General features: G+C 48.2%; 1 protein-coding gene across 3 annotated transcripts in view; it reads right to left on the reverse strand.

Moving 5' to 3' along the window:
* Positions 1–13,514, reverse strand: part of GALNT10 (polypeptide N-acetylgalactosaminyltransferase 10) — a 221,563-nt gene that overhangs the window by 12,053 nt on the left and 195,996 nt on the right. For all 3 annotated transcript variants that reach the window (XM_042948517.1, XM_042948527.1, XM_042948533.1), the window contains one exon: positions 4,191–4,298. In XM_042948517.1, coding sequence (XP_042804451.1) covers positions 4,191–4,298 — 108 coding nt within the window. The remainder of the gene's footprint in view (positions 1–4,190; positions 4,299–13,514) is intronic.

Here is a 13,514-nt window from a genome sequence, read left to right on the forward strand (position 1 = left end):
CAGGCCCTCCGAGGGGCTGAGGCCAGGGGCGGGGAGGGGGGGCTGGGGGCAAGGATCCTGGAAGTTGAGGTTCATCTTTCTTATTTTGTGTTGCATCAAAGACCCTAGCCCACCATGTTTTTAAAGCCTTCTATATTTATTTATGCATGTTTTAAGGACTCTACAGCTTCTGGCTAAGAGATGGCTGTTGTTTTACCTGTGCATCTTCCACCCCCTTTTTCTAGCTGTAGCCTCCCTCCTCTGCTTCTGTCCTCTCTCTCAAGTGGCTTCAGGAAAGGTACATGAACCAGCCCCGCTAATGGGAACCAGCCCTGACTCTAGGGATTGGTCAGCGAGCACGTGACTCACGCCAAGCCAATCAGAATCAATGACATTAGCATGGCGATTTCCCTGGAAATATTGGGGAGAATTGGCTCTTTCCACTTGCATTCATTGCTGGGTAAGCTAGAGGCCAGAGCTGCTGGGTCATATGGAAAACCTGACCAAGGCTGAATGAATGAAGCAGAACTGAGGGCTGGACGAGGAACACGTTCCTTTTAGTACCTGAATCCAGCCATACCTGAAGTGAGCACTATCTTGGGACTTTCTATTAACATAAGTCAGTGAATTCTCTTTCTGCTTATGCCAGTTTGAGTGGGGTTTCTGTCATTTTCTATTAAGAGTGCTGACCAAGTACCCTGGTTGAAAACAATAATTTGCAACCAAAAGTTGTAATTCCACCAGCAGCTGGAATTTTAAAAAATCCTTTGAGGTGCAAAGCTTGCTGCTTCTTTGAATATGAAGCACAGGGATGATCGATGTAAAAATGACAACCACATTACTGGCAAGTAGAGGCAGCAGTCAGGAAAACAACCTGTTTGTGAGCAGACTTGGAGATAGAGGGAAAGTGAATTCTTCTGTGTAACTGGGATGAAAATTCCTTATTTCATCTGCAGTTGTAGACACCACCTGCTGAGAACTTCAGACAGCTGGTTCCAGAAGAGCACAGCTTCAGTGTTCAGGGGGAAATTCTCTGCTCCAAAATATCTTTCTCCAACCCCTGACTGTTGCCAGAAATCTGCCCTTCACCCCCAACATTTAACTCTACAGGCTTTATGCTATCATAAAGGATTTTCTCCCTATTGCAATCCAAATTTTCTTCTGAAGGGGAAAAGGGAGTTAGTATTTTAAACTGTTACCAGTCATTCACACTGAGGTGAATTCACACTGAGGTGTGAATGACTGCTCTAGAAGCAGAAGATAAGGCAGGGGTGGACAACTATTTTGTGTAAAGGGTCAGATCGCAAATATTTTGGGCTTTGCAGACCATATGGTCTTAACTCTGAGGTGGTGGAAAAGGAGCCCTAGATAGACATTATGTAAATGAATGGGTGTGGTTGTGTTCCAATAAAACTTTATGGACTGAAATTTGATTTTCATGTATCACAAAATATTCTTCTTTCATTTTTTCACCCTAACTACTTAAAAATGTAAAAACCATTCTTAGCGCACAGGCCACATGAAAACAGTTTGCTGACTCCTGAGCAAGGAGGAAAGAAGCCATCAGGAGGGGGCCCCATGCCAAAGACAAAAGTTTTCACCCACTCTTCAATTTTGCTGACTCTGAGTTTGGGACTAGGAAGCTATGGAATTTCCTTGCTGATATCAGCCTCATTCTTTCCGAGTGCTGAAGAGACTGACAGTAGGTTGGAAAACAATTAAGGAACAAACACTTAAGGAACAATACCAGGCCCCTGCAAGGCAAAGGCTGGGCTTAATTTAAATCTGTGCCCCGAGGAAGCTGAAAACCGAAAAAGGCTTGCACTCCCAAAGTCTCTCCTTTTCCCAGGCGGCCCACCTAGGTCCTTCAGCACACTAATTTGCTCATGCCACAGGGATGGTGAGGAATTGTGGCTTCACTCCTCTCTGGCTGTTTGTCCTGGAATCTGTACAACTTGAGTAAGACTTTGGTTTCCCTCTTTATGTAGCTCTTTTAGGGCTTTTAAACCGACCTCTCCTTGAATCTATCAAAATGATCTTCTAGGAGATAATGCTCTAGAAGGATTTGGCTGTTAAAACACTAAGCAAACTTGTGATTTGCTTTATGATTTAATGTATGATCTGCAACTCAAATATGATCTGCAACTCAAGGAGGGTGGCAGTTAGATACTTGGGACACAAATTCAGGGGAGCCTGATTCAGGCATCTTTGTGGTCCTGCATATGTATGTGGGGTGCCCCTCGTATCATTCATTAGCTGGTTTAAAGTCGACAGGAGACTGAAACAGTACAGACAGGTGAAAAAGAAGTTAAAATGTTTCAACCCAGAATTCAGAGAAGAGGCTGAAAGAAACTTCGCAGTCTTGTTAAGAGATGCTGATACCAAGATGAACAGCTGTCACTGTTTAAGCAACAATTGCTCTGTGTGCCAGGCACGGGTCAGACCTAAGTGGCTTTGAATTCTGGCTCTAGTTAATGTCTCTACATTTCACTTATCTCATCGCTCCAGTGGGGATTAAAAACAAGTGAAAATTAAGTGAGACATGTATGGAAGATGCTTCGCCTGAAGTCTAGCCCACAGGAAACTTTTATGTGTTACTACAGTTAGCTGTTATTCACTGAATTCATCTGTGGTTCGGTAAAGAGGAGGTGGGTGGTGCCTTTTTACGAGGCAGATCTTATAAATGAGTGGATAAGAAAAGGATGCTTCGGGAATAGTCCTGCTCAGGGGTCAGAGGTGTCCCCATGGTCCCACCACTCCTAGTAGCTGGGAGTCGCACTCTTGGGCTTCCTGACTGACGTTGTTCTGTTTTCCTGCCTGGCACCCTCCTCTGGGATTGCCAATGGGATCTCAAAAGAAATGGGATTCCTACCTCTCCAGCTGAATCTAAAACCGCCCTCCCAACCTACCCGGGTCGGATGGGCTGTGTCCTAAGCGCGGATGGCAGATGTGGCTGTCCTTAGAATCTTACACCACTAGAGGGCACTGCTGGCTCTCTTTTTCTTCAACACCGGCGGGCAAAGCAGCTCCTGGAGCTCAGCTCCCACCTGGGGAGACCCACTGCCTCGTTGAGCCGGCTGGTCTTCCTTGTACCTCGAAGGACGAAGGCTCTTCCTGACCCAGAGACTGCAGTTCTGCATGTCATCAGGTGATGAGGGAGGGGGAGGCGGTGGCCAGGGCAGAGGGAAGCTGTATGGACTGATGCCAAACAGGCTTGCAAAGGGGTCTCTCTGTCCGAAGGGGTCTCCACAAGGCAAAGCTGTGCCAGTTACCGAGTTACCTTCCCAGCTTTCCCCAGACCTCCCTGCGGCCCTCTTTCCTTTCTGGGCACCCCCACCCACTCCAAGGCAGTAACCTTGTTTTTTTTTTTTTTTTTTTTCAAGACACTTAATATTTTAAAATTTGAGGCTCAGTGGAATATCATTAATACAAAAAACAACCCCCAAAACAAATCTCTGGCTAACATTTCTATTTGTAGCCAGTGGCCATTTAATTCAAGCAGCGATTAATACAAACCATTTTAAGCTAATGAAATAGTTTGACACACAGAATTTTTGGCAATGTTAGTGGGGAGGGGGTGGGGAGAAGAGCAAGATACTTACATTTATTAACCACCCTCATGCCTGGAACTTTTAAGTACTTTGTCTCAGGCTTTCTCAGTGTCTCACACCGCTCCACCTGCACGAACATTTATCTAACAGGCTTCTTTAAATCACTTCTGGTCTGACTTTGCACCTATGTTAGCTTTATCCTAATAATACCTGTGAAATCACAAGTCTGCTACACTAATACATCTTAACTTCTAAAGCACATTAATTTAAACGCATGTAAATAAAAATGTTCCTATGTCTGCCACCTAAAATCATCTTGTCTGTCACACCTGGAGTAACTATGCTATCTCCCTGACTCTACTGGCAATGCTAAGAGTCACCAACAAATTAGCTTCTTTTTAAGTAAAAGAGGAAACACAGGCTCAGAGGAGTTAAGCAACCCTCTCAAGGTCACAGCTCCTAAGTGTTTAAGCAGGGGGTTAAGTAAGTTCTCTTAAACTGGATTTCACCTGGAGAGTTGGGGGAGGGGGGTGCACATCCTCCCCCCCCCCCCCCCCCCCAGGCACTTGGCTTGGAGTTCCCAGGTGTCTCAGGATGCCTCTGCTCTGCTGATGAGCCTAGCCCCTCACCCCGTCCCCATCCAGGGAGCCATCACCTTACCCGGGCCAGGCTGACTCCAGCGGGGACTTTGTAGGGTACATATTTCCTGTAGATATGGCCCACCCTGGAGCAGGGAATGTCCTCCATGCGGCCCCCACACATCCACACCTGCAGGGTGGGAAGGGAGAAAGATGATATTTCTGCCTCTCATTCACCACCCCCTCAAAGGTCACTGCCCCCTCCTCCAATACATTCACTGGAAGCGTCAGCTTGGGACTATTAAAGCCCCCATTCAGAGCGAGGAAAACACAGTAATAACCACAGCAGTTTTCAATAGTTGACAGCATTGAGCGCCTCCTCGTTGCCAAGCAGTCTGCTGCAAGCCCCCCGTGCACAACTGCATTTAAGCCTTGTCAGAAGACCAAAGAAGTGGGTAGTAATGGAGCTCCATTTTACAGATGAAGAAACGGAGGCTCAGAGAAGCTAAGAAGCTTATCTAAGGTCACAGGGTTAGTGAGCGGTGGAACTAGAATTTAAACCTGGCTTTAGCGGACTCCAGAGTCTGGGCTCCGAACAAGTGCAGGTGTGGGGAGAGCTGTGTTGAGAATTCTAGGCAGCAAAGGGCGGCTCAGCGGGAAGGACTATGGTGATCGCCTTGGTAACGTCTACCACAGGTATGAGAGGGGAAGAGATAGCACCTAGGCTCTGTATATTTACCGACTGTGGTACCAGGTTCTGGAGTTTCCTCTGAGATCTACAAGCCTCTTGCTGGGTCACCCTGAGCAGAGGCAGCAGGCTCCCTGCCCTGACTTCTCTGCAGTCCGGCTTACTAAGCCACACAGCTGGCTATCACCGTAGAGAGGAATTCCAAGTTTCTCCTTGTGTTTCCCTCCATTCCTGGCATCACAAAGAGCTCCTGAGTTTGACTGCATGTGGTCTGATGGCAATGTGGGAAATCTCCAGAAGTAAATCCACGCTGACGCATATCCACTAAGGGGCCTGGCCTAGACACCGTCCTCAGCAGTCCTGGGGCCAAATGCTGGCTCAGCCACTTACCAGGTTTGTGACTTTGATCAAGGTACTTAACCTCTCTGAGACTCAGTTTCCTCATCTGTAGAGGATTAAATGAGGCAGGCCGTGGGGGTGAGATATTGCATGTAAAGTGCTTACTTAGCACAAGACTTAGCACGCAGTCCTAACAGTTACACACTCTAATGGTTCATTCAGACATCTGGCTAATATTCACGGGGTCTCTGCTACACACTGTGCCCAGTGTGTGTCTGCTGGGCACACACGTGGCAAGTTTGGTAAGGCCCTTGTTCTCATGGAGGGGGAGTATGGTGTGCAACCTCCAGGATGGCCCCCAGTGATCCTTGCTCTCTGGAGACACCTCCCTCCCGAATGAGTCACACGAGGACTGAGCCGTGTAACCAAAGGAAAACTGCAGAAGTGGTGGTCGTAGAAGACACTGTGGCTTCCACTTTCCTCCGTGGGGTCACTTGCTTTGGGGCACCTGGCTGCCATGTTGTGAGGACACTCGAGCAGCTCTGTGGAGAGGTCTAGGTGGTGAGGAGCTGGGGCCAACGTGCCAGCCAAGCTGAGTGAGCCGTCTTAGAAAGGGATCTATCAGGCCCAGTCCAGCCTTCAGATAACCATGGCCCTGGCTGATACCTTGACCACAACCTCACGATAGACTCGAGCAGAAATGTCCTGCTAAGCCACTCCCAAACCCCTGACCTTGTGTAGGTTTGTGTAACCTTGCGATACTGTCTATTACTGTTTGAAGAGGGTATGTTCAAGGGGATTTTTCTCCTGTGGCAGTAGATAATCACTACAGAAAGCCAGTTGCAGATGGTGACGTGTGCTATAAGGAAGCCAAAGCAAGACTCATTGCCTGGATCTCTGAGAAGTGATGTTACCTACGCCAGTCAGGGATATCCTCACTTAGAAGGGAAAATTAGATACAATACTTAGATAATGAGAAGGTAAAAGTAACATAAGGATCTGAGGGGTGAGAGAACAGGTGGAGAGAAAAGCAAGTGTAAAGGCCCTGAGGTAGGGCCAGGCTTGGTTGGCTTAATCCCTGAATGGAGGAAGCCAGAGGCCTGGAGGAGGAGCAGAGATGGGCGGGAGGTCAGAGACAATCATAAGGGTCTTGCAGGGAAAAATAAGGAGGCTTCACCAAAAGTCTTCAGGGAGGGTGACGATATAATCCAATTTCTATTTTATGAAGAGGACTCTGCCTGAGGGGTGGAGAATGGGTTGTAGGGGGCAGGTGTGGGAGAGGGAAGGCCCAGAAGCTCTTGGGAGATTGAGGCAGGTATGGCTTCGGGTTTGTGGGGGCTGTGGTGATAATGGTAGGGCCCAGCTGCACTCGGGACCTTATTGCTAATCTTACTCCCGTGTCTCCTTGTTTGTGAATGACAAGTAGGAGTGGGAACGTCTGTAACCCCAATTCTGTGCAAGAGACTATTTTCCAGCTTGAATGGCTCAACAGGATATTGGGGATCTGGCTTTATGTCTCAATCAATTCACAGGCTCTAGAAGGACTGCTTTTCCTCCTCATGAACCTGAGGGCCCTCAGTCCCCCATGACTCTGCCAGCCACTGTCTCCATCCCACCCCAGATGTGCTGTATCCCGGGCTTCCTGCAAGGGGACCTGTATGCATGAGGCTGCAGTGAGTGCAAGTGCTGCCTGGAGAAATGCAATTATAGTCTGATCTTGGGGGAGAAAAAAAAATTGAGCAAGTCAATAGAACAGAATATTGGTCTTGAGATAATGGGCTCCTGATGGTAGATTAATGTCAAGGCCAAGCCAAGAAGTTTATTTTCAAAGCAGGAGATATTGATCAGGCGCCAGCCTCCCATAACAATAACTCTTCCTTTATACAAAATGACTGACGTGGAAGTGATGCTTTTGTCTGGCGGGTATTGCCCAGCTTGCTGCTGGGCCGCCCCTGTCTTTTGGGAGGCAGAGTGGCGCTGAACAGATGGGGGACACCTTACCCCACTCTATTTCTGACGGTCTCCTGGGCAGTTGACTAGGCTGGCGTCCAGCTCCCCTGACTCCATATTAAACTCGCATTAGCTAACAAGGTTGTGTCTCCAGCTCTGCCTGGCAGGGAACCTTCCTTTATGTAGACAACGATCAATCTCCACATCCTTCTCTTTGCTGTGACCTCTGGTTCCTTTGGCCCTGACCATGCTGGCCATCTGCCTAAAGGTTCCTGAGGGACCAGGGTGACCTTGATCTGCTGAGAGGTTTAAGGCATCCAAAACACCCGCAGATTTCCGAGACGTCCGGAGCCCAGAAGGAGTCCTAGCTTTAGACGATGGGTTTAAAGCTTCCCTGCCCTTCCCTGAGTGAGAACTGCCTTCAGAGACAGAGATATCTGTTTGTTCAGCTAAAGCTGCTTCCAATTCCTGAGTCCTCTTTGAGCACCTGAACAACCTGAAGAGGTATCTGGCAGGAGCCCAAGACTGGAGGGGACTCTCCCTCCAGGAACACGACAAAAGATGGAGGCACAGAATGGTGTCATGACTCACCCTGGGTGGCCAGAGGTGGTCTTGGATCCCAGGTCCCATGGTTCCAGTCATGGCCCAAGCCACCCACCTGTGCACCTCTAGGGTCCTCTCCTACCTTCCTTCACAACTGAGGCAACCGCCACACAAGACCCATGATGACCATAGCACAGGGGTTATGAGCACACAACCCTCTCCATTCCCAATGCCAACTTGTGCAGCCGTGTGACCTGGCACAAGGCATTGACCTGGGGAGCGACAGTCTCCTCACCTGTGACCTGGGCATGGCAGGTCACTACTACCTTGCAAGGCTGCTGAGATGGCATGAGACAGCTCATGAAAAGCACTCAGCTTAATGCCTGACCAAACGTACCAAACGTAACTACGTTAGTCATTTCTGCTTGCAAAAGAACGAGAAATGCCACCACCTTGAAATTATACAGCATTTGCCCTTTTGCCCAACAGCATGTTTTTTTTATCCTATGGCCTGATTTCCTAAATGGAAATCATTCATTTTTGAGAGAGAGAGAAAGAGAGAGACAGAGCATGAGCGGGGAAGGAATAGAGAGAGACAGAGACACAGAATCTGAATGAAGCAGGCTCCAGGCTCTGAGCTGTCAGCACAGAGCCCGATGCGGGGCTCAAACCCACAAACCGTGAGATCATGACCTGAGCCGAAGTCGGGCACTTATCTGACTAAGCCACCTGGGTGCCCCATGAAGTTTTTCTAACTTACTTGGTGGCAGAACCTGTAACTGACTGGGAGAATGACAGGGCCAGGCAGGGCTGGGGCACAGTCATGGGGGCACCACTTGGGGCCTGGGTGCCCCAGGGTGTTCTCCTCTCCCCCAGGTATCACACCTGTGGGGAAAGAGTCCAGCTGATGGCAAAGAGAAGGGGGAGCAGCAGCCAGATCACATTTGGCTGGGACCCCATCACATTTGGATGGGGACACACACAGACCACCAAGATGATGTACCTGCAACCCCTCTCTGCTGGCTTCCCTCCCTCCCTCCCTCTCTGTCAAGCCCCTTGCCAGCCTCCAAGCCCACAGGGGACACAGCTGCCTGCCCTGGGTGCCGTGTTGCTCTGCCTTGAGGAGTTTGCAAACACCCCATCAGCTCATCTCTTGGTGCCTTTCTCCCCGGCGCAACAGCCTTCTCACTTCTCATAGAAGCACTGTGCCACCAGACAAGTACAAATCTAATTGTAAAAGCTTGCTCCCTATTCATGTTCACTGCTGCTTTGATTTATTTTATTAGCAAACTTCTTTTGTGTGATGACAGGCTTCATTACAGTGTCTATAAAAGACAATTACTTGCTCTTATCTCCTAAACTGAGGAGGGAAGAAACAAATGGTGATGTGCATCAGAAGACACTCGGGGACCCAGAGACAGTGTGGCAGAAGGGCCCATCCTGTGAGGAAAACATGAGCCAGTAGGGGCCCTGGCGAAACCTCTGTCAAGGACATGGCTGCCTGGAAACCACCAGGCATGACTGGTCATCCTTCCTGCTGACGGCCAGGAGAAGACAACATGTCTTTTGCTTTTGGGATCTCGGCTGAGGACCCCTATGGAATTCCAACCCTATTTAGTTGCACTTGGGGGACATAATATGATAATAGTTGCCACCAATTATTCTGCATTATCTGTGTGCTTAGAAGGTACGTTCCTGTTATGAACTCCATTCTGGAGTTAAGAACTGAGGTCTAATCCAGGCTCCTCAGCAAGCTTTGTGAGTCTGAAAGCCTCAGTTTCCCCATCTGCAAAATGGGATGAATTATGTGTGCCTGATAGGGCTGCGATGGGACTGGAATGATGGAATTCTGAAGCACAGAGGGCTGTAAGCAATCTGTATAGTGTGATTTGAACACATGGCAGCTGGGGGGCACTGGAGGCAGGCCATGCAGTTCCCCTCGGAGAAGAAATGGCGTCATATCCATGTCTTCCAGAAGTTCACATGGTTTTGAATATATTAGTTTGTTTTGAATAAGATACTGTTTCAGGGAGCTTACCAGCATGAAAGGACCTCACTCACGCTAGTTTGAGATATTTATAATGGTTACTGGATGCAGCTGGTGAAGAGTAGGAAAAAAACAATTTTACTTTATTTTTAAAAACCACTTGAAATACAGATTTGAAGGGGTACATGCACCCTGATGTTTATAGCAGCATTATCAACAACAGCCAAACAATGAAGAGAGCTGAAATGTCCATCGACTAATAAATGGATAAAGAAGATGTAGTGTGTGTGTATATGTATATATATACATATATACATATATATGTGTGTGTGTGTATGGGTGTGTATAGATATATATACATATATACCTGTACACACACATACATACATATAGTGGAATATTAGTGACCAAAAAGAATGAAATCTTGCCATTTGCAATGATGTGGATGGAGCTAGATGGTATTATGCTATGCAAATGAAGTCATCAGAGAAAGACAAATACCATATTTCACTCATATATGGAATTTAAGAAACAAAGCAGATGAACAGATGAGAAGGCGGGGAAAGAGGAGAGAGGGGAACAAACCACAAGAGCCTCTTAATGATAAGAGAACAGATTGAGGGTTGATGGAGGCAGGTGGGTGGGGGATGGGCTCAATGGGTGATGGGCACTAAGGAGGGCACTTGTGATGAGCACTGGGTGTCGTATGTACCTGATGAGTCACTGAATTCTCCTGAAACCAATATTGCATTGTCTGTTAACTAACTAAAATTTAAATAAAAAAAATAAAAACCATTTGAATTTACTTCTAGGTTAATATATTATTTTATATAATATAGTTTTAAGCACATATGTGTATCTAAATGAATAAATGAAATGTCTGACTAATTCAACAACATCCTTAGGTGTTTATAGACAAGTTGGCCAAAAAATGGGAGGTGGCTGCCTTACACTGGGGTTTCATTGCTTAAACTAATAAATGAATTTAGTCAAGTTGCAATTTCCCTGAAATGTGACTCATACTTGGGACAGAGCACTTTCATAACCACCCAGTCAGAGAGGTCCTATCATAACTTTTACGTGCGAGGAAGCTGAGGCCTTGCGATATAAGTGCCTTCCCCGAGGTCCCTCAGCTCATAAATGGCAGAGTCCAGAGTGGAATCTGGGGCTGGGTCCCCCCAGAACTAGGCAGCTCTGAGACCTCCAGGTAGACTGTACCTTCCTGGTTTGATCTTTCTTAAACCTGGTCCAGACCCTATTACGGTCTTCTGCCAAGACCCCTGTCAGCACCTGTATTGCCTACAGAATGAATGGGCACCCCTGGCTTGCAAATAAGGCTCTCTGCCATCTGTTCTTCTCTTGATCACTTCTGGCCCTCTCCACATCTCCCGGACTCGTGTTGTGGATGCTGAGAACCAGCTGCGGTGCGTTCGCTTGTCTGTTGTGTTGGGCGCCGTCCTTCTCTTCCCATGAATAATGCAGCCCATACAAACATTCATTCACTCATTCATTTACACTGGACCTAGTCATTGGGCAGCGTTGCTCTAAAACCCTGTCAGAAGAAATGGAACAGAAACTCGCTGTCAAGGGTGGACCCAATGACCCAAACCTGATGATGTAACAGGGGAAAGGTGCTGGGACATGCTGACCAACTGCCAAGCAGTCTACCCATTTGCTCTGTCCTTCCACGTCCAAGCCTGAGAACATTCTCCATACAAGACCCCACGTATTCATTACTGCCATAATCCTCACCCTTGTGAGCATCAGAATCATCTGGAAAGCTGGTTAAAATACAGACTGCTAGGGCCCCACCCCGAGGGTGTCTGACTCAGCAGGTCTGGGGTGGAGACTGAGAATCTGCATGTCTAACAAGTTCTCAGATGCTGCTGCAAAGGCTGGTCTGAGGACCACACATTGAGGACCAGTACATGCTGGAATAGTGACAACCCCTCTCAGGATAATGGTATTAGCTAGTTCACACAGACAGCCCTGTAAGTTTCGAGTTCTTAGTGCCCTTGTAGATGAGAAGATACGGGTTCAGCAGAAAGGGCAAGTGAGCTGTCCAAGGTCTCACTGAAAGTTCATTCCAAAGCCGGGCCTGGAGCCAAGGTCTTCGGCCTCTGTCTTGTCAGCCTCAAAGCTCTTTCCACTCCTGTCTTCTTGTAACTGTAGCCTGATCGCATCAACCATAACAATGCAAACATTAACAGCTACCGTTTATTGATCATTTATTACATGTCAAGGCACTGAGATAAGGTTTTAACACAGTTTGACTAACATCACGTTCACACCCATGCTGTGAAGTAAAGATTATTCTATCCCCATTTTACAGCTATGAAGCCCAGAGAGATTAGGCCACTTCCCCAAGGTCACACAGCAACTAGCTAATCAAGTCTGCACCAGAACCCAGGGGGTTTGATTCTGAAGGCCATGTACTTCATCCGATGGTGTTCAATGGTGTTCTAACATGAGGGTTCTGGTCAGAACAGCTACCACTTACCAAGTGCCTCCTTTTTGCCTGGCTCTAAGTCAGATGAATGTTTCATGCCATTTAGTTCTTAGAACAAAGCTCTGAAGAAGTTATTATCTCCATTTTTAGCAACGAAAGATGGAGGCATGGACACAGGTATGTGCTGGTTAGGAAGCCATGGATGACAGATGACCCTTGGGCCTTTGAGCCACCTTCCTGGAGGAATGGTGGGAGATGCAGGCCTCCACAGACACATTCATGGAATTTCAAAGGGCTTGCTGAGAGTCATGAGCAGAATGCTTTCCCTGCTCCCAGAAGGCGGCTCTTGGGAAGCCTGGGCACCTGTAGCCAGGAGGAAAATGGTGCACGCGGCAGAGCACGTTTGCGGCATCCTCGGACAGCTTAGCCAAAGAAAGAATTAGCACTAGGTTCTCAGCAGCAACTCTGCAGCTGGTCTGAGTCAGGTGGGGGGGGGGCGGGTAAGTGATGGGATGGGGGAGGTGTTGCCATGCAGGTCCTTGGATGGTAGCCCCAGATCACCTTCTGCCCCTTGGGCTGGCCTCTGGAAATCATTTTTCCCTCCTGAGCAGCAACGCAACTCCCCTTGGGGCTGGTGCTGACTTCTGGACCCTTCCTGTAAAAAGGGCCTCTGTCTAGGCTGGGCCCACCTTTCCTCCACCCCTCCCACTGGTGGAATGAGTTTAGAGTCAGGACATCTGGGATTTAGCTCCGGCACTGCCACCTTCTAGCCGAGGGACCCTGGTCCAGTCATGGAACCATTAAGGGCATCAGGCCATAACATCACCTGTACCCCATTTCTGGTGTGCTCCTGCCTTCTTTTCACACTATTTTACTTACTCCTCCTGACGACGCCATGAGTTTTACAGAAGGAAAGCCTGAGTTTTCTTATTTAAAATCTGCCCCAAATCTGCAGCCTGAGACTGGGTTGGGCTTTGACACTATGTCAAACAAAGCAAACCCAGGGGCCCTGATACTTCCTGCCTCTGCTGGGATGCGTTTCCTCGTGGAACAAGACTGTCTCCTGTCCCCTCATGTGGCATTTCATGACTCCCTCGCTCACATGGACCTGCCCCTTGGGACCCTCAGGGAGGAGCCACTGCCTCCTCAGGCCCACCCTGCAGAGCTACGCTCCATCCTTCCCTGGGGTCTCCTCGCTGTCACTCCCTTCTCTGGAGGCCTCCCTTGGCGAGGGGTGGTGGGGGTGGACTCTCATGCCTGAACTTGCAAATGGCCCAAACACAGCACCGGGATGTATATGGTGGGGCGGGGGATGCTGGAAGGGCTGAAAAACCGTTTTTCCTTCTTAGTTTAAAAAAAAACTTCATTCTTTCTTTATAGAAGTGATATGTACTTATGATGAACATATTCATTGTTATAGAAATAGCAGAAGGGGACAGCTGCACCCTGG

This window comes from Panthera leo, chromosome A1, assembly GCF_018350215.1.
Source record: "Panthera leo isolate Ple1 chromosome A1, P.leo_Ple1_pat1.1, whole genome shotgun sequence".
Lineage (NCBI taxonomy): Eukaryota > Metazoa > Chordata > Mammalia > Carnivora > Felidae > Panthera > Panthera leo.